Source organism: Castor canadensis, chromosome 5, assembly GCF_047511655.1.
Source record: "Castor canadensis chromosome 5, mCasCan1.hap1v2, whole genome shotgun sequence".
Classification (NCBI taxonomy): Eukaryota; Metazoa; Chordata; class Mammalia; order Rodentia; family Castoridae; genus Castor; species Castor canadensis.
The window spans coordinates 171,700,864-171,728,466 of NC_133390.1; the positions used below are offsets into that span (position 1 = coordinate 171,700,864).

The window sequence follows — 27,603 nt, forward strand, 5'->3', positions numbered from 1 at the left end:
TAAACCAATAACTTAATTTTAATTTGAAATATAAAATGGAGTTTCTCTAGAGAAAATATTTGCATGATGTTTACTTTACCTTATGTTCATGGTCTAAGAGTACATTTTATAAAAATCAGTAACCAGGCTTCTTTTTATGTTTAAATTGAAATGAACATGGTAGGTATAAATGAAAAACTTTCTTTTATGTAGTAGCAAAAAGAGTCAATAATCCTTTCAAGAAAGAGACTATTTCATTTCCTCCCAACTTGGATTCACCATAAACTCGATCCACAAATGATATTGGAACCTGGTTAAAAAATATAATCAAAGTCAGTTTTCAAAAAGTTGGAAGAGAAGTGCAGCAGGTAAACCACCATTGCCATGCAACAGAAAAAGAGTCAGGCCTACAGCAAAAGGGCTTCAACTAAGTTCAGCTAGGAGATTCACAAAGCTACTATGTGGATCCTTAAATCACACACATATTTTACTATCTTAAAAATAGGTCCTAAGAACCAAATCCACAACTGTTTCAAAAGGACCACCCCTGAATATGATGTTGCTTTACTCAGGTTTCAGACTGCATTTCAAGGAAAAACCATACCAGAAAAAGTAAAATGGCCTTTCACTTTGTTTTTTCAGTTTGTCATGCTGCAGCATTAAATGAAAACTCATAATTATAACTTCCCTCCATGAGAAGTAGCATTCTAGGGTGGCTGTTTTCTTACTGTGAACAAGAGTTTAGTGCAAATGAGGAGTCGTCTTCCTAAAAGCTCACCAACCAGCCCGAAATATGTGTGTTTCCCCCAACCCCACCCTGTATCCCACCCCAGCTCTGTGCTATGTTATCTCTGGCCACTTTCATTTACTCTCAGGAAATGGACGTGTGGGACTCATTTTAAAGTACAGTGACTGTTGGCTACAAGAGGAAAAACAGCTAAAAGACTCACACTAAAACACTGATTTGGTCAGAAGAAAGGGCTAAGGTGGAGGAGGTAGTACTAACTTAATTATTTAAAGGGAAAAGCTACCTTTAGATAATGTGTTAAATATCAATGGGTCAAATGTTTTCATTTGAAATGGGTATAAGCCAGGAGCAGTGGCTCCTGCCTCTAATTCTACCTTCTGGGGAGGCATGTATCAGGAGGACTGAATTTGAGGTTAATCTGGGAAAAAGTAAGCAAGACCCCATCTTAACCAACAGCATTGGTGGTTCAAGCCTCTATTTCCAGCTGTGCCGGAGGCGTAGGTAAGGAGGATCGCTATCCAAGGCTAGTCCTGAGCAAAAACTCAAGACCCTTTCAGAAAAATAACTAAAGCAAAAAAGGACTGCAGGCATGATTCAGGTGGCAGAGCACCTGCCTAACAAGTGCAAGGCCCTGAGTTCAAACCCTAATACTGCCAAAAAAGATTTCATTTTTCACCTTGTAGTGAATGGACATGCCAACCAAGTATACATCCAAGGTATTAACTGAGCAGTTATGAAGGTTAAAACTTTTTTTTTTCTTTTTTTTGGGTGGGAATGGGGTGTGAACTCAGGGCTTTGCACTTGCAAAGCAGGCGCTCTACTGCTTGAGCCACACCTCCAGTCCATTTTATTCTGAGTGTTTTGGTGATAAGGTCTTGCTAAGTATTTGCCAGGGTTGGCCTCAAATCCTCCAGATCTCAGCCTCCAGAAGGAAGTAGCTAGGATTACAAGCGTGAGACAGTGGCTCCTAGCCAAAGATTAAAACTTTTTGTAAAAAGTCTAAACTTTACTATTCCCTTACAGGGAATACAACATCCTCCTACTTACCTCACCAATAGTATAATTAAACTGTCTTGCCCGAACAATCATTTCCATCTGGAAGACGTAGCCTTTGGAAACACATTTTTCTATTAATTTCTGTAGAACTTCTTTCCGGTATAATCTGTAAGAAATCAGAATATCTATAAACTTTTGGATAACCACACTTGTGTACATGTATCTTGAGCTTTCAGAGAGTTCACTGATACTTATTAAGCCTAGAATTTCCACTAGCCATTGGTATACAGAAAAGTTCTCACAGTTAAATGACTATGATACCTCTTTTTCTTTTTTGGCAGCACTGGGGTTTGAACTCAGAAGCTAGAACTTCATGCTTGTAGGCAGGCGCTCTACCACTTGAGTCACTCCACCAAAAAAGCAGCCATGCTTTTTTGTCAAGCAAGAAAGGCCATGAAATGTGTGCTAAGTAATTTATAATTCTGAAAATGAATTCTTAGTATTTTCTAGAGAATTTTAATACTATCAGGAATTATTAAAATAAGGTAAATTTTTTTTACCTTATTACTTTTACCTTTAAATTTTCCTAAAATCTGTATTTGTAGCTGGTGGCTACACCTGTAATCCTAGCTACTCCGGAGGTAGAAATCAAGAGGACTGAGGTTTGAAGTCAGCCTCAGGCAAATAGTTCTTGAGATCCTATCTCAAAAATACCCAACACAAAAAGAGTTGGCAGAGTGGATCAAGTGATAGAGCACCTGCCTTGCCAGCATGAGGCTCCAAGTTCATATGCCAGTACTGCAAAAACAAACAGAACAAAAAATAATATTTTACATTTGTATTTGTAGTTGAAAGGGGAGAGGCTGTTCCAAATACTGCACAACAGAGCTGTAGATGATAAAGTAGCAACAATATATACCAGATGGCCAGAAAGAAACCAGTGGAGTGGTAGAGAGGCCCAAGTGGTAGAGCACTTGCCCAGCAAGTATGAGGCCCTGAGTTCAAACTCCAGTACCACCCAAAAAGAAAGCCAGTGATTAAGGAATTTCCCCCATAAACCTCTACTTCTGAGATTGTCTTAATCCATTCCCAAAGATAAAGCAAGTCCCTCAGGGCTGAGTTGATTAAGCTGAGGAAAGACAGGAAGTAGGTATCACAGGATGGAGGGAGGGGATCCTGGTGGGATTGTTGTATGGACAGCTGAGGTTATACAAAGGGCCAATGCACAACCTAAGGTCAAACAGAGCTAACCAGATTCACAAAGACAGAGGAGCTGGGAAGTCCTGAGGGTGAGTGCATCACTTTCTTCAGTAACTGAATAGCAAAGAGATCCCTGTTTTCTTTCCTCATTGATTTACTTAAATCAGTGGGCAGGGAGGCAGTTTGGCATAACTTTGTGCTCTGTGAAGTTAAGACCATGTGGACCTACAGCGCCGATGGGTGTCAGCCTGAAACCCAGACTTTATTTCAGGTTTGCTGTAAGGCTATCCTACCGTTTGGCTTCTAAGACAAACACAGCACATATGCATATGTATATATGGAGAAGAGGATAATGGAAAAGGCTTTAGATAAATATTTAACTTGTCTGCACACAATGCTCTAAGTATTTATATAAACTATAGGAAATTACTGAGTACATGCAGTATAGTATTCTAAGTATTGTAAGTCCTGTATTCAACATCTTTTTGGGGGGAGGGGGCCAGAGGGATGAGAGTTGGATTTGAACTCAGGGCTTCATACCTGCAAAGTACATTCAACTTTTTAAGAAAAAGCAGTTCCTCATTGAAGACATTTAGGCTTCTCTAGAACGTTGAAGGAAAGAAAAGCATCTTTAAAACAGCCCTTTGAAACACAAGTAATTTATATAAAAAGTTATAAATAGTAGAAGCTTCCACTGTACCTGAAACTTCCTGTTAAATCAGATGCTCCTGGTCTCAGCAAAATCTGAGTTATAAAATTGGCTCCACGGCTGCCAAATAAAAGACTTTTGTTATTAAGTATAATTTAGAAAGAAGAGAAGTATATCCAAGAGCAGAGCACTAAAAATGCTACAATACAGCTGGGGCGTGGCTCAAGTGGTAGAGGGCCTGCTTAGCTGGTGCAAGGCCCTGAGTTCAAACCCCAGTGCTATGAAAATAAATAAATAGTAAGTAAATAAACAAACAAGACAGAAGTTCATAAATCCACTGCTAGTTTCACAGAAATGTCAATTCTCTAGAACAAAGAAATTTTTAGTCAATGAAATGACTTGTGATAATCATTTTTCAAAAAAACAGGGAATTTCATTTTTTGACAGTGAAATTTAGAAGAGACCAATCAAGTAACCATCCTTCCAAACTTTAGCTACAAATATGCCAAATAGAACTGGTATATCTTGTCAGACAGAAAAAGAGATCAGGGACTTGATAAGGAATTTGTCAAGACAGAATTTCCTTTTCAGATTCCAATAACCACAGACAGAATTTTCACCTAGGTAACAGGTCATACCTTAAAGAAAATATGCAAGGCTGAGTATGGTGGCTTCTGCCTATAAGCTACTTGGGAGGAGACTGGGAAGATCACAGTTTGAGGCCAATCCTGGTGTAAGAGGTGCTTAAACTGCTTTTGCTAAAAAGCACAGACTCTTTACTTGGGCACACGAATTAACTAAAAACAGGAGAAGCATGGCATCCTGCCTCCATCTTGTACTTGTCTGTGCTCTAAGCCACTCCCTTTGCAATCACCTTGGATTCCAGAAAGGACAGAACTGATACCATCTTTATGACAAGGGACTGAGACTTCCCATAAGGAACAGCAGAGCCTTACAGGACAGACCACCCCTCTAAAGGAGGCCAATTACCTGTAATGATGAGGCTGCACCCTGGAACAGGAACAATCATCTCCTGGGAACCAGACTGCTTCCCTCAAATGACAGTGGTAACATCTTCTCCAGAACCCTTCTCAGAACCCTGGGACTGAGATAATGGTCAACCAGCACACACCTGTGACTGGGACTGTTTATGTATCTCTTTGTCCCCTGCTACCAGTTCATTTGTCTACTTGAACCTATAACCCATGTCTATACCCTGAAGATGGCTGAAAATTAGCATCTTACTTTGCCTCTTCCCATGGCATGTCTTGAACCGTGTAATAAACCTCCTTTCTCTGCCTTCACCATGCCTCTTTATTTGGTGTTTAGGAGCTAGCGGCCAGAGATGGCATGTGGAATCCCAAGAGTTTGAGCCTTGGGTCAAACACTTCAATTTCACTGACAAAACATTACCAAGACCCCATCTCAATAAAAGAAGTTGGGTATGGTGTTTCCAGCTGGTCATTCCAGCTAAGTGGGAACCATAAATAGGAGGATCTCTGCCTGGACCAGTCCAGACAGATATGGCTCATGTGGTGGGGGGAGCACCTGCCAAGAGTTCAACCTTGAATACCACCAAAAAAAAAAAGAATACAAATAGGACAGCATCTTGGTTTCTGGTAATCTCTAGAAACTGACATATTCCCTAGGCCTTATTAGTTTGCTTGACTACTGTAAGAAAATACCTTATACCAGATGGCTTAAATTATGCAAATTTATTTCTCAGTTTTGGAGACTGGGAAATCAAATATCAAGGGGAGGGAGAGAGAGCAAGCTCTCTGTTCTCTATTGATAGGGACAATGATCCCATGTCCTCAAGATAACTTCCAAACTCATCTATCTCCTCAGTCCATAACAGCAGCATTATGGTAATTACTTCAAACCCAACTGAGTATCAACCATAGGCACTAATCACTAACAGCTATTAACATTTCAAAAACATGTCATCTGCCTGAAGAAAGTGACTTCTGTACTACACTCAGCACACTCAGCTTCAGGAAAAGTTTTCTGGGACAGTCTGAAAGTGAAGTTTCTCTACAAAGCCAAGGCCTCCCTGGCAAAGATTATCTTTATATAAATCTCAAGGTCAGGGAACAAAGCTGAGATGATGTCTAACAAAAACGTTCTCCCTTCAGGGTGCTTCTATAGCTATATGAATGTGATGAGACAGTTTACTCCCTGGCCCTTCATGGGTTTAAGCTAAGGAATGGGTGTTTAAGTGCATGTATTCTTTCAAATTTCTATTTTTTGTTTTACTTTGGTTTGTGATGGGGTCTTGCTATACAGCCTTTTGCCTCTACCTACAGTGTTGGAATTAAAGCCATGCACCTCCATGCCTGGCTTTCAACCGTGGTGTTTTGATTACAATTCATAAAAGTCCTTTAGGCATGAGTCTGAATTGCAATTCTGGGCCATGTTAGTGAGACCTAGAATTTACACACCAAGGAGAGTGCAGACATAAGCAACTATAAACACGTACAACTAAACACAAAGGTTGGAATGTGTCTCTGACTAAGGCTCCTCAATTTTAAGTATCAGGTGAGTAGCTAAATTGTTCTCAACCTTGGCTGAACAACAGACTCGTCGGGGGAGCATGTGAAACACACTAATGCTTTGCTCTGCCTTTGGAGAGTCTCATTCAAATGGCCTGTACTGGGAGGGACAAGAGAGGACAAATGAGGTAGCTGTGTATGACTTTCTCCCCACATGATTCAAATGTTAGAGCAGGACAGAAAACTAATCTTGTCCAACCTCTTCATTTCACAGAAGATTACAGCTTTTGAGTACTCTAAAAGACTACTCCAAGTTCCATAATGGAGGCAGAACTGAGATGGACTCTACATTTCATTCTACAGGAATGAAATGGGTAATAAAAGATATTAATGATAGGAACACGTCACCTTCCCATAATCCTGAAAAGTGAGATAGATTAAATTTGACAAAAAATTATTTGTCTTTCCTTCATGAGGGATTCTCTTCCCTCACCTGGTTTGTGCATGAGCCCCAGAGGCTAACATTCAAGGGGCTTGCAGCTTCTGCCTTTGTATCCTTGGACACTGCTCTAGGATGCCATGTAAAGAAGCTAGTCTGGCCTTCTGATGGAGGTCATGCTCAGAACTAAAGGCCCAGTGACCAGCACTAACTGGTCATCTAGGACCTGCCAACACAGCTGACCCTCAGGCTTAAGGAAACCATGTGATTGAGCAACCAGCCAATCCACAGAATGGTGAGTTATTGTCACTGAACTGTGGGATGTCTGTTATTAGTACCAGAAAACCAAAAGATGGTTTTCTTCCATCTTAAGATGAAGAAAGTAAAGCTTAGATAGGTAAAATATAGCTGGACGCTGGTGGCTCAGTCCTATAATCCTTGTTACTTGTGGATGCTGAGATCAGGAGGATCTCAGTTTGAGCTCTGCCAGGGCAAATAGTTCACAAGACCCCCTCTCCAAAATAACTAGAGCAAAATGGCCTGGAGAAGTGCCTCAAGCAGTAGAGCACCTGCTTTGCAAGTGTGAAGCCCTGAGTTCAAACCCCAGTCCCGCTTAAAAAAACAAAAAAAAAGTTAAGATGTATAAGGTAACAGGTAATTAAATAACAGAATGTTAACAAAAAAGAAAAACAAAGAAACAAATGTTGGTTAACCCAGGTCTGTCTGACCCAAAAGCCCCACCGCTTTACGCTACTTAGTAAAAGGTGAAATTATAAAAGTGTCTCATGACATACATGGGGAACTCTCCTAGTCTGTCCAAAGAGTCAGATGACAAGAAATAAGACTTAATGCCCAGCAATGACTTCTGTGTGACCAGACCACTTTTATCAAAGGCTCAAGGGTTTGTGCTACTTTTTCCTTAATGAAAAAACATCCAGAATAAAAATCTAAGCAAATGAAAAACTGCAGGCAAGAAGCTACCCGGGATTTTTACCTGCAGTATAACCCAATCCCACAAATCTAAAGGCACCATGATAGTCTTAATACAAACACTCTATTTCCAAAAGTTACACTAACAGACATTACAGCACACACACAGACACGCATACCTGATTATTTTTCTTTTCAAATCCCAGCCATATACACCTCCATTTCCCCTGTAGCGAGTTCCAGAGACAATATCAAAATTACCCTCTTTTTGCTTCCTGTAGAAAAAGAAAATTAACTGTCAATTGGAAAAAGCTACTGAGCTTTTCACAGGCCTTTTTATGAGACAGGCAGGCAGGCAGGCAGGCAGACAGACAGACAGACACACACACACACACACACACAGAGCTATGAAAGGAAGCAGAGGAAAAGCACAAGGCCAAAGGAAAAGGACGATGTACTTTGAAATGGGGCTTTCAACTCTCATTCTGTTTCTTGTACTCATTTTTAAACAAAAAAATAAAACACCACTATTTTCGGATTATACCATGCAAAGCCACCCTACAAGGTTTCTCCAGTCCTCATCCATTATATTAATGCTCCCCCTGAAGAAAATGCAATGCTAAAACAGCATGCTATCACTCTAGGCCTTTCTCTTTGCTTACAGAAAATCCATCACACACATACCAAAGGTTTTGGTTACATTTACGAAGTTAGAATCCATAAAGTCCACTTTGTGACAGTTTTCATCACTTAGTTTTCATCATGGAATCATGGACATCCCCACAGGGTCTCATTCTATAGCCCAGGATGGCCTCAAATTACCAATTCTCCTGCCCCAGGCTATAGAATGCTGGTATTATAGGTATATATCACCACACCCAGTTCCCATTCCTTTTCATAGCTGCCAAAAACAAATAGTCCAGACTAAGACTGGAGGTGTGGCTCAAGTTGTAGAGCACCTGCCTAGCAAACGCAAGGTCCTAAATTCACACCCCAGCACAACAGGGGTTAGGGGTGGGGGAGGGGAGTTTATTCAACACAGACCTCTGTAATTGTTTTCATGGTAGGCTCCCTTCATCCCCAACAACAAAACCACAATGAATAATGCCACAATAAACATTCTTAAAAATACACACTTTGAGGCTTAGACTCTCCAAAATGTATGTACTGGAATGACCAAAACAAAGCTCTTGATTATTTTTAATTCTAACACATTGATAGAAATTATTTTCCACAAAGGTTTGAGCAACTCATACTTCCTTCAGCAGTATCTGAGTGTGTCCATTTTTTTTTAAATCACTTTATTATACTGGATATTACTGCTCTAGAAGTTTTAAATTTAGAAATTAATGGATAATACATTACTTCTGTCATTTGCATTTTCTTGATTGCGTAACAGGGAGAACTTCTCTTATTTGTAGCCATCTGAGTTTCTTCTACATAAGGCCTGCTTGTATGTCTTCACCCATTTTCTACTATATTGTTTTTATTTCATTAACTGGTCAAAGAAGCATTTGAGACTTAGAGCTATACACAGAGAAGGTTGAAAGCAACTTGATGCAGAAGTAAAAGGATGAGAAGAAGCTGGCCATTAAGGAGCAGGGAGAGAGCATTTTAAGCAAACAACATACAGCTCTGTGAACTGGGATGTGAAGGAGTATGCCTGTGGCCATGAAAGCAAAGGTGAGGGGGCATAAGATGAAGTCAGAAAAGGGGGCAGGGGCCAGCTCACACAAGGTTTGAGGGACAAGGGAGTTTGGATTTTTTCCCAGGTGTGACTGTGCTCTCCCTCAAGTACTCTAAACAGGATAGGGACATGATCTGATTCCTTTTGTATTTAGCTTATTCTCAGAACAGTTTCCAAATTGTTAATGATAGAGGTTTCTTGGTCTCTTGGATTTTCTAAGAAATTAACTTATCACCTTCGAACAAACACAATTTTGTATCCTTTTCCAATATCTACCTAAATTTTTTCCCCTTCACCCCCACAATTTTTCTCTTACTGTATGACTTAAAATATCCACGTATAATGACAGTGGCATATTCATCTTAGTGAACTTACTGGAAATGATTCGGTATTTTACTATCTGGTACAATGTTTACATTAGGACTAGGCCATCTTAATCATGCTTAAGTGGTTTCCCTCTATTAAGTTTTTATTAGCAAAAGGTAGCAAATAAAAAATCTTTAGCAAGTCCAAATAATCATGCTGGTTCTTTCTAACATAAGTCAATTATATTGTGGAATACATTATAATAACTATTCTGGCATTCCTGAACAAACCCTATTTGGCCATGGTGTTTTATTCTAACGATTCAAGACTTAATTCCAGCCAACAGGGAATTCATCTTTTTTGTAGTCTGAAAAAATCTAGTTAGCAAAGTAATTATCTGTTGATTTGCCCCTCAGAGGTCCTAAAATATATCATTTAATCATATTACCTACATATATGAGTCTCAAATCTGTATGCTGGTTATATTTTTGATAGAAATTTTAAAGTATGTACATTTTTAATTAAAGAATAAGAAATGAAAACTCCAAACCCAGGAAGATAAATGGTTTCCATAAGTCTTTCAAATATTAGAAACAGTACCTACCTAATGAACTCAGGAATAAATTTTGGCTGAAATTTAGAAAAAATAAACAATAAGTCAGTAAAATAGAGTATGACTATGTTAAATAGCTAATAAAAAATATACCACTCACATGGTGAGAGAGATCAGCGTCCATAATGATTATATAGTTTCCTGTGGCATGTTTCATTCCGTGAATATATGCAGTCCCTAAAAATGCAAGTATTCATAGTTGTTAATAAAAATCACCAGAAATGCTTGAGCATGTATTTGATCAAGGAAGAAATCAAGTTAGCACCCAAAAAACAAGCATTAGTCCTATAAAAGTGGAAGTAAATTGGTAACTGTCCATCTTAAGTAATATAGTTTGCACGTATTACAAATATAATCAAGAAGATAGCTGGCATGGCCTGGAGGTGTGGCTCACGTGCCTAGCAAGTACAAGACCAAGTTCAATCCCTGGTATCAGGAAAAAAAAAGAAAGAAAAAAAAAAAAGGTAGCTGGCTACCTATTCTGCATTCAGATACTAATTTAATAAAAAAAAAAAACACCACACGTGCCAGGCACCACTGGCTCACGCCTATAATCCTAGCAGCCCAGCCAAATAGTTCATTGGAGGGCTGGTGGAGTGGCTCAAGTGGTAGAGAATCTGACTAGCAAGCCTGGCAAAGGTGAGGCCTTGAGTTCAAACACCAGTACCGCCAAAAAAAAAAGACCAAATAGTTCATGAGACCCTATCTTGAAAAAAACCCTTCACAAAAACGGACTGGTGGAGTGGCTCAAGGTGAAGACCCTAAGTTCAAATCCCAGGACCACCAAAAAAAAAAAAAAAAAAAAAAATCGCACCTGCCATTTCAGTTCAGCAAAGAAATGGTGTCAAAGCCCTTTATGCTGTTACTCCTTAATGTCCCCAAGACACACGAAGGCCAGGCCTCCTCTCCAGCTCTAGATTCACATGTCCGCTTCCTATGTGCTACCTTCACCTGCCTATTTGAGAAATCTCAAACATAAATCTCCAAAATCATTCCCAAAAATTCTTCCCTTGCAACTTCCCAGGAAGTAGCACTAGACACCTGACTAATGATCACTGATTCATGCTTTTAGCAATGATTTCTCAACTGTAACGAAGTGCTACTGATTCTGTATCCAGCCTACCCCTCGATTCTGTCCTCTTGGCCCCACCTTTACATTCCTTGCAGATACTATCAGCTGATGCCTGACTGGCGACCTAGAGCCTCCCACTTCTGCTCGCCCCAGCACTCCAAGTCCGTTTCCACAAAAGCTGCCCACTGAGTCTTCTTCCTTCAGCCACTATCCTGCTCTCATGAAGAAGGCCAAAGGCACAGCTAGCAATTATTTAGGTATGTTGTACCTGAAGTTTCCCTCGCGGGGATGTGGCAGGTTACTGGTCTAGAGCAAGATTTGGTAATCCCTGTATTCTCCAGCCCCAAATCATCACAATTAGGAGGAATAACTTCTGCCGGGCACTGGTCGCTCACACCTATAATCCTAGTTACTCAGGAGGCAGAGATCAAGAGGATCGAGGTTTAAAGACAGCCCAGGAAAATAGTTCACGAGACCCTATCTCGAAAAAACCCATCACGAAAAGTGGCTCAAAGTATAAGCCCTGAGTTCAAGCCCCAATACTGCAAAAAAAATAAATAAAAAGAGGAGGAGTAACTTCTAGTGTTTCATGGCATAGTAGGGTAACAATGGTTGACAGCTGAGTATCTCAGAGAGGATTTTGAATATTCCCAACACAAAAAAATGATTCATGTCTAACCATTACACATTGTACAGACAGTCTGCAACATCACACGTATCCCATAATTATGTGCAGTTATATATATGAATTAAAAAACGCAAGTTATCTTATTAGAAGATGAAGATTTTTGTTTTTATTTATCTATCTATCTATCTATCTATTTATTTATTTATTTTTGAACCAGGTCCCCTGATCTCTACCTCCTGACTAGCTAGGATTACAGGCATTAGCCATCTGAGCCCAGAAAGACTAAGCTTTTCTAACAACTTTGGATAAATAACTATCGGGGCTGGAGCCATGGCTCAAGCCGTAAAGCACCTGCCTAGCAAGGGCAAAGATCTAAGTTCATACCCCAGTACCATTAAAAAAACAAACAAAAAAAGGTAATAAAAAACAAAAAGAAAAAAAAAGTAATTATCCATAGCTTTTTAGTGTGTGTGACTGGTCGATAACTCTTGGTAGCCTCTTCAGTATTTTACCCAAACAACCCTCTGGATTCAGATTTTCAGAATACTCCCCAACGCCAGGGAACTGCAGTCTTCACGACAGCAGATTTCAATTTTTAAAAATTATTGTTTTCTCCATGCTCCCCCAATTTTTTCACTGAAAGAATACCAATTCTGAGGCCAGGCATGGTGGAATACAGCTGTAATCCCAGGTACACAGGAGGCAGAGGCAGAGGTAGGAGGATGAAGTTTGAAGCTGGCCCCTGGCCCTGAAAACTACTATAAGCATACCTCAAGTGGTGGAGCACTTGAACAATCATGAGGCAGAGTTCAAACTCCAGTACAATCAAAATATAAGTGTACCAATTCTCTAAGCCAGAAGTGTAGCTAGTGGCAGAGCCCTTGCCTACCATTCATCAAGCACTGGATTCCACCCCAGTGCTGCAAAAAACGTATAACCAGTCCTCAACTGTGACCTCAACTGTGACCAACTGTGACCAAGAGCAGAAATAAAGGAATTCAATTTTATCTTAAAACGACTGAATTCACCTGAGATATTCTAAAAGGCCCTAGGTTTAAGATGGAAACTTTCTCTTTAGAAATAAAGTCATCTTTTCAACTTATAAAGAATGCTCAAAGGTCAACAGCTAAAGCAATATTCTGGCCCTTTCCTACACTATGCTATATTGTAGAGAATTGTATTTGCCAGGTTCTCTCTCTCTCTCCTCTTTTTTTGGCAGTACTGGGGTCTGATCTCAGGATCCATGCTTGCTAGGCAGGCACTCTACCACTTGAACCATGCTACCAGCCATTTTTGTGTTGAGTATTTTTGAGATAGGGTCTTGCTTTTGTTGCGTGGGTTGGCCTCAAACTGCAATCCTTCTGATCTGTCTCCCAAGTAGCTAGGATTACAGAATTGAGCCAACAGCACCAGGTTCTCTCTTCAACTGGCTTCTAGACAGCTTTAGGAGATTCAAGTAGAAGACTGCAAAGAGGGAAAAAGGGAAAGTCTAAGTGTTCTCCCTCTTACTCAGGACCCAAGCATTGACTGTATATTCCAGGAGTCCTGTTCCTGCCAGGCTCCTTTGCCCCCTCTCTCTAGCTCCCTCTGAGTAGACCAAGTTCCTGGGCTTTAAAAATCAACCACTGTCTTTTCTCAGTCTCTTCCCACTGTTGCTTCATCATCCTCAAGGGGTGATAGGTAGCAACTTATTACTATTCCCATAGTAGCCTCTCTGTTCCAAATGGCTTCTCAAGAGTTCCTTTACTGGTAGAACCAGAGTTCATGTATTAAATTCCCTTTGACTGAAACACAGTAGTTTCTGTTTTCCTGAGTGGGCCCTAACCTACACAGGCGACTCAACTTAAAACCATTTAAATGTTATTAAGATCATTAAAAACCATCACAGAAGGTTACAGTTTTTTGGCCCTGTTCCAAACTGAGAAAATACAAACTGGGTAATTTTACCAAAGCAAGTGGAAGAAATAAGGTGTTAAGAGTTTCCACTTACCTAATCCCAACTTTTTCTCTCGTGGTCTTAGAAGCTATAGGAAGAAGAAACAACATTTCAACACAAATAAACACAATCTATTTTAAATTTTATTTTATTCCTGTAAGTATATACACATTTTAAGAGAAATATAGCTGCACTTATATAAACCTTAAAGCAGAGTATTCCTAATATTTTTTTGCCAAATTAAAAAAAGGTGTTTTGTATCAAACCAAATAGCTAAACACAGCTTTTGTAGAAGAGGAACATCTGTAACCCTAACCCTGCAGGTGAATTTTTGATGTTTTTTCTGGTGCAACCCATCATTTTATCTAATACTATCTTTTCTTTTTTTTTTTTTGGCAGGATTAGGATTTGAACTCAGGTTTCACACTTACAAAGCAGGCACTCTACCGCTTAAGCCACACCTCTACTCCATTGTGCTCTGGTTATTTTGGAGATGGGGTCTCACAAATTATTTGCCCAGGCTGGTCTTGAACATCAATCCTACCCATCTCAACCTCCCAAGTACCTGGAATTACAGGTATGAGCCACCAGAGCTCAATTTAATATTATCTTTACATCTATTACTTGATCTATAATTTTAAATAACGTGTATTGATTCTTTTCTAGAAAAACTGAGGCTTTAAATCACTATGCCTTTTTGGAGTATCTGGTAGCTATGTTTAATTCTCCAATTCCCTTTGTGACTTCAAATGCTGAGACCACTCTTCTACCATAACTTATTTTGGCTTTGTACTTGGACATCTCATTCTCTACTGGCCTAGCAACATGTGATATTGTTTTTAAAAAAAAAAGTTAAATTCTTTCTCTTCTCTTATTTGTCAAGTACTTAGTTTTTGCTTTGTAAACTTTCTGTTTCATATTCAGACCTTGACTTTACTGTTTAGCATGGGCCTTTTGGTTAGAAACTAGTGAGCAGATCTTGTGCCCTTCTGCATTTGCCCATAGATGAGCAGGATGTCTCAGATCTCTAAACAAAGCACTTTCAGTTCAATTCAAGCAAAATGGATTTTTTTTTAAGCTACATGCAAGTTGCTGTAGGTCTGAGGAAGGAACAAAGATGGATATAATATAATCTTGTCAAGTAAGAGCTTATAGAAAGGAGAAATAAATATCCAAACACTAATCTACAAGTGTGAACAAAATCCAACAGGCTATGTCAGATGACAGCCAGATTTTATTTACTTTTATGACTGATAGTTATTGACAAAATACTGACTCCATCTGATATCTGTCCTAAAAAAGCAAATCTTTTAAAGCTCATTTGAGATTTCCTATATCCCTATTTCAGCTGGAAAAATCTTTCCTTAAAAAGATCACTCTATTATAAATTTTCAGAAAGTTCAAAGGTTTATGTCCATTCTTAAGCAATGCTGCATTTGGTAAGAATATTATTGATGCAATTAAAACAAATGTGAAACTCTACTAACAAATTATCTCCAAGATACCATCAGAAGTTATTACAGGAAGACTGCATTGTGTTGAAAAAGAAAAAACAAAGCTGCTGGAGTGGCTCAAGTGGTAGAGCACATGCCTAGCAAGTATGAAACCCTGAGTTCAAGTCCCAGTACTGCCAAAATAAATGAATAAATAAATAAACATGAAATAAAACAAGCAAATAAAAAGAAAAAACAAGCCAGATGCCAGTGGCTGATGCCTATAATCCTAGCTACTTGGGAAGCTGAAATCGGTTGGACTGCAGTTCAAGGCCAGTGGGCCCAGGCAAATAGCTCACAAGATCCCATTTCCAAAATAACCAGAACAAAATGAAGTTACTGACAGCATCACTTGAGCAGTAGAGTGTCAACTTTGCAAGTATGAAGCCTGGAGTTCAAACTCAGCGCCGCCCCCCCCCAAAAAAAAAAAAAAAAGAAAAGAAAGAGAGGGGAGGAGGAAAGGGAGAGAAGGAGAGGAGGGAGGGACAGAGAAAACCCACAGGACTGGAGTTGTGGCTCAAGTGGTAGAATACCTGCTTTGTAAGCATCTGCTTTGCAAGCATGAAGACCTGGACTCAAACTCCAGTCCCACAAAAAAGAAATAAAAAGTACCACACTATCTAGTTCTACAGATGCATACACATATATAAAACATATGCAAGATGCACACATTATATGTACAAATAAATCACAAAAAGTGATACCAGGTAGTGCATAGCTCTGAATTCAAACCCAAAACACACACAAGGAACCCTAACTATGGACCTGACTTTCCCCCAGGGAAGGGACTGTGACAGAAGATTAGGAAGTACTCATCAAAAGCAAGTTCAGCATGGTAACATTTATATTCTGTAAGACTATACTTACTTACTCTTACATATTAAGTTCAAATTGTTTCTGTTTAATGTATTTTACTTTCAGAGCCTCCATAGTTCCAACCTCACCACCAGCCCTGACCCCATTTTTGCCTCTTCAATTCAGTCTGATGAACCCTTTCTGTAGCAGGGAGCACAGAATGCAGAGGAACCTGAACCCTGGAGCCACAATGCTTAGGTTTGAATTCTGACCATGCTGCTCACTTGTCAGTTGACTCTAGCACATAAAGGAGCACAAAGATACCCCATCACAGGGTTGGCACAAGGAATAAGCAGTGAATTCGTGACTAGTGCTTAGGAGAGTGCCAGGCACATATTCTTGAAGTATGAAATTTTAGAAAATTTTGAAAAAAAAAATCACTAATACAAAATAAACCAAGTTAGGTGACTGTGTTTAAAACATAACTACATTTTATGTATACTAGACATTTGTAGTTCTTATTTTATGAATGAATGTTATCTGGTTTGGGTAGTAATCCTGCTAAAAGGTAATATTTAAATAAAAGCTTAATTTTTAAAAATTTATCTTTTTTTATTGTTGTGATGGGTGGAGCTACATTGTGGCATTTACAGAAGTTCTAATAATGTATCAGCTATATCATACTTGAATTCACCCTTCCATCTCTTTCCTTTATACCTTCCTCCCCACCAAAAGTTTAATATTTTTAAGTGGTCAAATCTCTTTAGTTTACAGTTATGTTTAAGAAATAACACTGTGGACTAGAGGTGTGGCTCAAGCAGTAGAATGCCTGCTTGCAAAGCCCTGAATTCAAACTCCAATCCAAAGCAAAGTGTTACATTTTATGATCAGAACTTATAAAAATAGTAAACTATGAAATAATGCTAAAATATGAGTAAGTTTTAAGGCTCTCACATACATCATGGTGACTACAGTCACCAGTGTCATACTGTGTACTTAGAATTTACAAGGAGAATGCATCTTAAGCGTTCCCACCACACTCAGGCACACATGCACACACACAAAAGGGAAACTATGGCATCCTGGACATGTACATCATCTTGGTCAAGGTAATCACTTCACAGTGTACATATATATCATTACACACTTTAAATATATACATTTTTGTCAATTATACGTCAACAAAACTGGAAAAAATGCAAAACAGAGGTGGCTTTATCTGATCTCACATCAAGAGGATGAAGCATTCAGCACATAAAGGCTGAAATTCTTCAATCTTGGATCTCTCTGCCCTGGAAGGACTATTAACAGCTCAGAGTTAAGTGTCCCCAACTTTGCTATGTCCCATCACTACCATTTATTGGCTAGCTGTGTAACCTTGGAAAATGACTGAACCTCTTGTTTCAGTTTCTTCACCTAGAGTTACTTTTTTTTGGAGACTGGGTCTCACTATGTAGTATAGACTGGCCTCCAACTCATGGTCCTCCCAGCCTCCCAAGTGCTGGGATTACAGACACATGCCAGCATGAATGGCTTTTACCTAAAGAGATTTAAAGAATGATTCTTCTTTGACTTTCTTCTGAGGCATTCATTTCAGCCAGTTTGCAAGGCAAGCTGACAAACCCACTGTGCTGAGTGCTTATGTGAGACATTCCCAGATAGTGTCCTTAATCATTTTTCTCCCCCTCCCCCACCCCCAAACAAAATATATAAAAACCCAGATTGGTTCAAGTGATCCTTCTGCCTCAGCCTTCTGAACAACTGAACTGCAGGTGTAATTAAAAGGTCATAAAGTGATGACTAAAAGGGAATTTTACCTGGCACTACAGGGAAATCATGACAGTGAATTCTAATCTTTTCTCATTATTTTTAGTTTTATTGGGTTGACAAGAAAAATGGAACTGCTTGAGGCCAGTGTTTTAGAATTTGAAGTCACCAGATGCCAGTGGCTCATGCCTATAATGCTAGCCACTTGGGAAGTTGAGCTCAGGAGGATGGCAGTTCCAAGCCAGCCCAGGTAAACAGTTTGTGAGACCCCATCTCCAAAATAACCAGATCAAAATGGACTGGAGGTGTGGCACAAGCAGCAGACTGTCTGCTTTGCAAGCAAAAGGCCCTTAGTTCAAACCCCAGCCCCACCCCTCCAAAAAAAAGGAAAAAGAATTTAAGAGGTCAATTTAAAAGGCAGTCCCTAAAATCAATCACTCCCCAAGGCTACGGTTTTATGATAAAAATACTCAAATGTTATGCTGATGTTACAGATTTTAAAAAAGTAGCATATAACTCAACATATTCTATACATAATATGAACCAGTGGGCTTGGCCTATGGCTTCTAAAAGAAAAATTGGCCAAAAATATTAACTTAGCATTAAAGTCTCTGTTAGGTTTTCAGAGAGGATTTGAAATACATATATCTGTGAATGGCAAATCTGTGAGAGACTGAAAGAATCTAAAGTACAGAATAGATTCACCAGGGCTGTTAGAGTAACACATTTCCCACAAACTCTTCTCCACTATCAAAATCTCCTACAACTGACTTGGGCCTCCAGTAAACATTAGTTGTAGAAGTTATTTCTATTATTGGAGTTAATAAAAAATATTTGGGTCAGGCCCAAATTGCACCTGTAATCAAATTACAGTAAGATTATGCCTGTAATCCTAGCTATTCAGGAGGCAGAGATAAGGAGCATGGAGGTTTGAAGCCAGACCCAACAAACAGTTCATGAGACCGTATCTCGAAAAAAACCCATCAAAAAAAGGGCTGGTGAAGTGGCTCAAGGTGGAGGCTCTGAGTTCAAACCCCAGTACTGCAAAAAAGGGCTGGTGGAGTGGCTCAAGTGGTAAGAGCACCTGCCTAGCAAGCGTGAGGCCCCGAGTTCAAACCCCAGGACCCCACCCCTCAAAAAAAAATGGATCTGGTGACTGTTTTTTTATGATGATTTGATTAATCATCATGTCTTAGAATGCAATATAACTGCTCTCCAAAGACTTATTTCTGTAATAATGGCTCTCCATTGGGGAGAAGCAACAATTTTATCCCCTAGGGGACATTTGACTATCCAGACACATTTCTGGTTGCCAAGTGGAGAGGGGGGTTGCTACTGGCATCTAGTAGGTAAAGAGATGCTACTAAACATTCCACTTTGCACAGGACAGCTGCCCACAGCAAGGACTCATCTAGTCCTAACGTCAGCAATGCAGAGGTTGAGAAACTGGTCTATAATAAACTACAAATATAAATTACTAATAAATACCTCACGCCTGGACTGTGTTTCCTAGTTAAATCTGTAACTGTATATGCTCTTAATCCCCAAAAATTAACCAAAGAATTCACAAATATATAGTAACACAAATTCAAATCAGTAATCAAAAATAAATATTATGCCAGGCACCGATGGCTCACGCCTGTAATCCTAGCTACTCGGGAGGCAGAGGTCAGAAGGATCACGGTTGGAAGCCAGACTGGGCAAATAGTTCGCAGACCCTATCTTGAGAAAACCCTTCGCAAAAAAGGGCTTGCGGAATGGCTCAAGGTGTAGGCCCTGAGTTCAAACCCCAGCACTGCAAAAATAAATAAATAGTATGAGGAGTCTGTTTTCATTTCCTGCCTGGGAACGGAAAATGTTTTTCCTCCACCCCCGCCCCCCATACTTTATCCTGTTATATAAAAATAAATCCTTGCTAACCCTAAAAATAAATAAATAAATATTGTAAAGCTATTATACACTAAGCTATGCCTGTGTACTCCTGAAGAAGAACAGTTTTCAAGGTACAGGGGAAAAATCTAATTTAGGGCTCAGAAACCCAATCTCCTTTCACAGTGTTCTAATGATACAAATTGAAATTCCAAGAGCTCTGAAATCATTCAAGTTCCAAATGAAAACAGTAGAACCTACATGCTCTCAACTATCAGTGTTAGTCTCTACTGAAAGTGCAAGAAGAGTATGGGAACAAAAAACATTAATTGCAAGCCGGGTATTGATGGCTCACACCTGTAATCCTAGCTACTCAAGAAGCACAGATGAGGAAGATGGAGGCTCAAAGCCAGCCTCAGGGAAATAGTTCTCTAGACGTATCTCAGAAAAACCCATCAGAAAAAAAGGGCTCGTGGAGTGGCTCAAGGTGTAGGTCCTGAGTTCAAGCCCCAGTACTGCCAAAAAAAGACACTAATTGCAGCCTAACTATAATACTCCTTCTTTAATTTTCTTTGTTTAATTCCATGTTTTAATTCTGTCATTCAAGAAAACTTATCTGCAGAATCAGTCACAAAACCAGAGTTCATCCAAAGGTAAACAGTTTTGCTTTAAAATTTCCACTGACCCAACATACCAAAAACATGTAACATTTTAAACACAATGAAAAAAACACCTAAAATCCAAAGAGATGGCTGCTCTTTTATCTTTTCAGTTTCTAAGCAAATAGATCACATTCACCATCTTGCCCCTACACAAACACAATTCAGAGGACAGAAAAATGTTCATGCAACTCACAATTCTGTCTGATCCGTAGATCTTTTCCAACTGTTCTGCAATATCCCTTGTTCCATCTGGGCTTCCATCATCTATGATTATAATTTCATAGTTGATTTCACTAAAATTAAAAAATTAACTTGTATTAATGTTTGGAGACAGTGTCTTAAGCTTAAAAATAATTTAAAAATATTAATTCCTCCTTAGCTTAAGTGGAGATTTACTGCTTTATTAGTCCACTTTTTTTTTTTTTGTGGTACTGGGGCTTGAACTTAGGGCCTTCACCTTGAGCCACTCCACCAGCCCTTTTTTTGTGATGGGTATTTTTGAGATAGGGTCTCACAAACTATTTGCCCAAGGTGGCTTCAAACCTCCATTCTCCTGATCTCTGCCTCCTGAGTAGCTGGTGAGCCATTCAGCTAGTCCACAATGTTTGATGGCTAAATACTGCACAGAAGGCATTATCACTATCAAGTCTCCTCTCCTGGCTCCCTTCTCCAAGACTTCAGGAAGGTTAAGGTGAAGACGAGGCAACATTGTTTCTGCTTGATCTTGTTTTAAATACTTGCAAGGAAATCAACCAGAAAACACATTCTGCTGTTAAAAAGACTTTAAAACAGCTCTAGCAAAACTGAACAAAAACCAATTTATTCTTCAAGAATAGACTTCAGCCTCCCACTGTGCCTTAACTTTGAAAACAGCTCATGTCAAAACATGCAAGATGTTAATTCCAGTAGAATGCTGAAAGAGGTCTATTTCCTAAACAAAATGGAGCCATTCATAAGCAAAATTACTCCTCTCCCCACTTTAAATGTGTAAAACCAGAATGCAAACCAGGAGCAAGATCTGGCTACAGGATTGTTAATTTCCCTTATTTGGCAAAAGCGTGCAGAATCAAATGAAAAAGATAATTAAATAAAAAATTTATGAACTAAACTTTGAGGGGGCCACATATGTGCATATAGTTATTAAAGAAATACAAGGAAGATGGGCGCTGGTAGCTCACCCCTGTAATCCTAGCTACTTGAGAGGCTGAGAACAAGAAGATGGAGAGGTTCGAGGCCAGCCTGGGTTTCTAACACCCCATATCCAAAACAGCCAGAGCAAAAATGGACTGGACGGTGTGGTTCAAGAGGTAGAGCACCTGCTTTGCAAGTGTAAAGCCCAGAGTTCAAACCCCACTCCCACCACCACCACCACCAAAAAAAAAAAGCAATGGTTTTCACCAATATTTCCAACAATGCTAGTTCAATAATCCTCTGGTTAGCAGGATGTATTAGTGTTTGCTACAACATTCATTTAATAAAGAAAAATTCTTGGCTAGTGCAGGTTGTGTAAAAACTCACCACCAGTCAGGGTTTTTGTTTTGTTTTTTTTGTAATAGTTTTTTTCGAGATAGGGTCTTGGTAACCATTTGCCCGGTCTGGCTTCGATCTCTGCCTCTTGAATAGCTATATTAGAGGCGAGAGCCACCGTCGCCCGGCTTAAGTACTTTTCTAACTGCTGGAAATACGGAGGGAACAAAGTCCTCATTCTCGTTCGTCAAGCAAAAGCCAAACAAAAAACTAGAAATAATCTGTGTCCACTGACGTGATGGAGCTAAATACTAACACAGCAATATGAAATCCTACTTTTCAAAATAATGTGTGATGCTTCAAAGATTTTTTTCACAGCATGCCCCCACTGGTCTAGCCGCAAAACAAGTTACCCTGTACTGATACCAGGATTTTCTGAAGTTTTAGAAAAATTGCGCAACAATTCTAAACTCAAACTTCAAAATTACGGTTGCTAATTAACCACCACACCAAACATCCGACCGTGATTGGCGAGGACGCCCTTCTCCCTCCTTTTCAGATAGGTTTCCTAGCGGTAGCTCCCTAACCCATGCTTACATAAGCACTGGCACTGGGGCGAGGTCTCCCGGCCTCCGCGGCAGATCGTGACCACCCGAAAACGAGTGAAGCCACGCTCCCATATAAAACGGGGGCGGCACTTCTAAGAAAAAGGTGCGCGGGGGGGGGGGGGAAATCTATGATAAAGACAACTGAGTCTCACGAAGCCCAAGAGAACCCAGGACCCAAAGAGAACCCACGACCCAGAGGGAACCCGAGAATGTCGGCTTTCACTTTCCTCGAGCCCTCCTGCGTGAGCTGGGAAAAGGCCCGGCAGGGCCGCCTCGCGCAGCCAACGGCCGGCAGCCAGGCCGCGAAGCCAACTCATGTCATTCTTCGGGGAGGGCGGCGGGGCGCTACCTCTCGGAGAAGCTCTTCACCAGCAGCCACACGATGAGCGGCAGGTTCTCGCGCTCGTTGTAGGTGGGCAAAAGCACCGAATACTTGTCCTGTCGTGGGGAGCGCCCCTCCTGTTCCCGCCGAGACCTGGGAGGACTACGACCGGTCTTCCTGGAGGCCATGGCGGAACTGCTCGAGGTGCCGGAGGCGGAATTACGTCAACTGAGTGCGGACCGTACCAAATTCGAAAAGAGGGGGATGTCGCTGGGACGGACATCCGTCCGTCCTAAATCTAAAGATCCGGCCTAAATCTTCTAGGGCCTCAGTACGATTCAATCGGAAATACCTAGGATTTATTTTTTTATTTGAATCGGAAGGTTTCTTCAGGAAATATCTATCTATTCATCACCTTACCCCAAGCTCCATGAATTTTTTTAGTTTATTCCAATCGCTAGGCGACAGCAAGCCGGAAGCGGAAGTTCTTGTTACGCCAATTTCCGGAAAAAGTCGCCATGGCTGCCCTGGAGGACATACTCGCCTTACAGGCTGAAGTTGCCCAGCGTGAGAAGCAGCTGGATTCCCTCAAGCAGAGGCTGGCGGCGGCTCTTCTAGCAGAGCAAGAGCCAGAACCGGAACGGCTGGCTGCAATGTCGCCGTTGCCGCCAAAGCCTTCCCTGTCCCGAGATGAGATCCTGCGCTACAGCCGGCAGCTCGTGCTGCCGGAGCTGGGCGTGCAAGGACAGCTGCGCTTGGCGACCGCGTCTGTGCTAATCGTGGGCTGCGGTGGACTCGGCTGCCCGCTGGCGCAGTACCTGGCAGCAGCCGGCGTGGGCCGCCTCGGCCTTGTGGACTACGACGTGGTAGAGGTGAGCAACCTGGCCCGCCAAGTGCTGCACGGCGAGGCCCTGGCCGGCCACGCCAAAGCCTTTTCGGCCGCCGCCTCGCTGCGCCGCCTCAACTCGGCAGTGGAATGTGTGCCTTACGTGCAGGCCCTCACGCCGGCCACCGCGCTGGACCTGGTCCGCCGCTACGACGTGGTGGCCGACTGCTCGGACAACGTGCCCACTCGCTACCTGGTTAACGACGCCTGCGTGCTGGCCGGCCGGCCTCTGGTGTCCGCCAGCGCCTTGCGCTTCGAGGGCCAAATCACAGTCTACCACTATGCCGGCGGGCCTTGCTACCGCTGCGTATTCCCCCAACCCCCGCCGGCGGAGACAGTGACCAACTGCGCGGACGGCGGGGTGCTCGGTGTCGTGACAGGAGTTCTAGGCTGCCTGCAGGCCCTGGAAGTCCTGAAGATCGCTGCGGGTCTGGGTCCCTCCTACAGTGGCAGCTTGTTGCTCTTTGACGCCCTCGGAGGCCTTTTCCGCTGTATTCGCCTGCGGGGGCGCAGGCTTGACTGTGCAGCTTGCGGGGAGCGGCCCACGGTGACCGACCTGCAGGACTATGAGGACTTCTGTGGCTCCTCAGCCACCGATAAGTGCCGCTCCTTGCAATTACTGAAGCCCGAGGAGCGGGTTTCTGTGACCGACTATAAGCGACTGCTGGATTCCGGGGCACCCCACCTGCTGCTGGACGTCAGGCCCCAAGTGGAGGTGGACATCTGTCGCTTGCCTCATGCCCTGCACATTCCTTTGAAACATTTGGAACGGAGGGATGCAGAGAGCCTGAAACGCTTACGCGACGCCATCCGGGAAGTGAAGCGGAGCACAGAGGAAGGGGCCGCCCTTCCCCTCTATGTGATTTGCAAACTAGGAAATGACTCCCAGAAGGCCGTGAGGATCCTGCAGTCCTTAGCAGCAGCCCGAGAGGTAGACTCTCTGACAGTTCAGGATGTCGTCGGGGGCCTCATGGCCTGGGCTGCCAAAATCGATGGCACGTTCCCACAGTACTGACGTAACTGGTAGAGTCGACCTGGATTGCTAGGGTACCCAAGATACGTTCATTCGCATTTCTTCAGTAACATAGACAGGAGCCGGGGTTTCTCCAGTATCTGTGACTATATGGACTCCTTTTATAAATAGCTTTTTATGTCTTTTTGTTGTTTTATTGCGGGGCTGAGATCAAACCCAGGACCTGGCAAATGTATGGGATGACTGAGTGGATTATAGTAGTTACCACCTTGTGTTTTCAGCCTTTGGAAGGGGGTCTTGAACGTGTGAGATATAATGGGACAGGATTGGGTTTTGTTGTTTTTGTTTTTTTTGCAGCACTAGGGTTTGAATTCAGGGCCTCATACTTGCTAGGCAGGTGCTGTACCACTTGAGCCATTCTGCCAACCCGGATTTTGTATTTTACATGGCAGATCATTTATTTGTCTTGCTTCCCCCCCCCACCTCTCTTAATCAAACAACTATCTCAATAGGCCACTTTACCTATTTTCTGTGAGTTTTTTTTATTTTTGTTTTGTTTTGGTTTTTTGCAATGCTGGGTATTTATTTAACCCAAGGCCTCACATATGCTAGGCAAGTGCAGAGTGGCTTGAGTGGTAGAGTTTGCCTAGCAAACACAAGGCCCTAAGTTCAAACCCCAGTACTATACACACACAAAAAAAGATGTACTAACTTAAGTCTAACCAAATTGTTCACAGATGGTATGCTTGTGTTCAGTTTATTGTTTAGTAAGATGTCCTTTGGACCTCATTTCTACTGGAAATGACAACATGTCCTTCAGAGTAAGTATGAAATAGTCAACGAATAAACATTTTTAATTAATATCAAAGTGAGATCTTTATACTTTGGCAAAATAAAAGAAACCGCCTTGGTAGCCTATCACTTTCCCTCATAAGTTGTTAATATTTTCTTACAGTTAGCTTCAGAGTCCACTTATGTTGTACACACATAACATTTGCTAAACATGTAGTGTGGTTTAACTTGCTTCAGAATCTTCAGTCTTTTACCCAGCCTTTTGCCTCTCCCTTTAATTTGCTTCTTCTATTTTGATTGAATCTCTTTTAGTTCAGCATTTTTACAGCAGTGTACAATGTAGGTGTTCTTATGTTTACTTATTTAAAAATAGCTTCAAGAAATGGCAGTCTACCCAGCTTCCATTACGTACAGCAAAATTAAAAGTGAGCTGACACCATGGCTCATGCCTATAATCCTAGTTACTCAGGAGGCAGAGATGAAGAGGATCTAGGTTCAAAGCCACCCCTGGCAAATAATTCTCAAGACCCTATCTCAAAAAACCCATCACAGAAAAGGGCTGATGGAGTGGCTCAAGGTTGTAGGCCCTAAGTTCAAGACCCAGTGCTGAAAAAAAAAAAAAAACACATTGTAGGTAACTTGTAACTTCCCCTTGGAACCTGTGCCTAACAGTACAGTGTGCTGTTCTCTGTTAGGAAGTTGGAGCAGGGCTCTTCTGTATACTTCTCCCAAGGACTTAAGAAAAATGAAGTGGAAAAGGGAGACACTGGCTGTGTCTTTCAACTAGTTGTTCAGGGAAAGCTGATTGTGATGCACATCAGGAAACATGATAAACTAGAAACTGTTTCCTATTTTAAAGACTGATGTCCTCTGCTCAGGCAGTTGTAGTTCCTGCAAACCTAGTTGTCAGTGGTTCAGGCCTCAGAAGCTGGCTGAGCTGATTAAGTAGGAAAGGGCTTATCAAAGTGACAGAAGGCTTTTTTTTGAGGATTTGGGGAACAGACTCAAGACTATACTTTGAGGAGTGATGCCCCAGAGTATGTTAGAACTAGGCACATGAGTAGCTTATTTTGCACTGTCCCATCAGGCCACCACAGGCACTGGAGCCTTAGACACTGTACTATGAACCACAAGGGTGTCAGACAGAGCCTGGCCACAGCTTGCATCCTAGCTGCAGTAGAGTCTGGAAATTTGAATTCTGAGGTCTGCAGTAGAAAGGCAGAACTGCTGTGTGGTTTTCCCAAATAATGGAAGACTTTTTGAAAGGTTATGACAAATAACCAGTATAAAACTTAAATCCCTTTTAGATTTGAAATTTGTTTTCTGTGAGAACTGTGGCTAGGTTTTTACATTTAGGTAGGATTTGAACTTGATGTTTTTCTTTTTATTTAACAAGTATTCGAGTACCTTTATGTTCTAGTTATTTTAAGCTGTGGGATAAAAATGAACAAGACATTTCCTGTTGCCGTGGCATTTGCATTTAAATAGAGACATCATAAGTAAATTAGCCATAGGTGCTGTAAAATAAATGAAACTGAAGTACTGGGGAGGGAAGGAGATTGATTTTGGACAGATTGATTAGGAGGGACCTTTTCTGAGATGACGTTAAACCCCAAACCTGATTGGTGAGGTGCCAGTTCTAAAAGAGAGCAATCCTACACTGGTGGCAAAAAACGAGTTAAATACTCTCAGGCAAATAAACTTGGATTTAGACTATTCAAGAAACTGCAGAGGCAAGTTGGTTATGAGAAACTGGGGAGGGTGTCAGAGTGAGGTTTGAGAGGTGAGGAACGTGTAAGGGTCACATAGGCTGCAGGCCACCATGTCTGAGTCTGGATTTTAAGTAAAATCACAGCTGACGTGTGGAGCACTTCCTGGGTTCTTTGGGATTTGAATCCACGGGCTGTGGCTGAGGAGCACTGCCACTGTGCTCTATGTAGTGGCCAGTCCGAGCTACTTAGTTTGAGGAAGGTGGGAAGCAAGTGTCAACCGAGAGTCAGCTGGTTAATTGAAGGGTTGCCAGGGTGGACAGAGGTCAGAAAAGGACATTCAGTCTTCTGAGGGTGTTCCCCCAGGCTCATTTATTTTTAATTAGCTGCTCTTTCCAACAGAGCAAAGGGTTCCTTCAGGGGGTCCGCAGGCACTTGAGGTGATGTACATGGTCCATCTTGCTCTACTAACTTCTCTGCGTCCCTTATTTAAGCTGCAGAAGTCCAGGTAACACTAAGATCTTGTCATTTGAGGCCATGTGTCGTCGGGAGACTGTGGGGTAATGCTGGAGTCAGGTCAGAACA

The 27,603-nt window shown here is 41.4% G+C and overlaps 3 protein-coding genes across 3 annotated transcripts in view; 1 reads left to right on the plus strand and 2 right to left on the minus strand.

Moving 5' to 3' along the window:
- Positions 1-1,889, minus strand: part of Adnp (activity dependent neuroprotector homeobox) — a 32,435-nt gene extending 30,546 nt beyond the window's left edge. The window contains exon 1 of the mRNA XM_020175149.2: positions 1,775-1,889. The gene's annotated coding sequence lies outside the window, so the exon portion shown is untranslated. The remainder of the gene's footprint in view (positions 1-1,774) is intronic.
- Positions 1-22,857, minus strand: Dpm1 (dolichyl-phosphate mannosyltransferase subunit 1, catalytic). The gene is made up of 9 exons (XM_020175151.2): positions 22,686-22,857; positions 20,455-20,554; positions 13,730-13,763; positions 10,140-10,216; positions 10,031-10,056; positions 7,613-7,708; positions 3,624-3,692; positions 1,775-1,889; positions 1-289 (listed from the first exon to the last, which is right to left on the minus strand). Exons 1-9 carry the CDS (start codon positions 22,844-22,846, stop codon positions 185-187), a joined length of 783 nt encoding a protein of 260 aa, XP_020030740.1. The 5' UTR covers positions 22,847-22,857; the 3' UTR covers positions 1-184.
- A 118-nt stretch (positions 22,858-22,975) lies between these two features.
- On the plus strand, positions 22,976-25,385 carry Mocs3 (molybdenum cofactor synthesis 3). Its single transcript, XM_020175157.2, has one exon. It carries the CDS (start codon positions 23,177-23,179, stop codon positions 24,557-24,559), a length of 1,383 nt encoding a protein of 460 aa, XP_020030746.2. The 5' UTR covers positions 22,976-23,176; the 3' UTR covers positions 24,560-25,385.
- Positions 25,386-27,603: the final 2,218 nt, after the last annotated feature.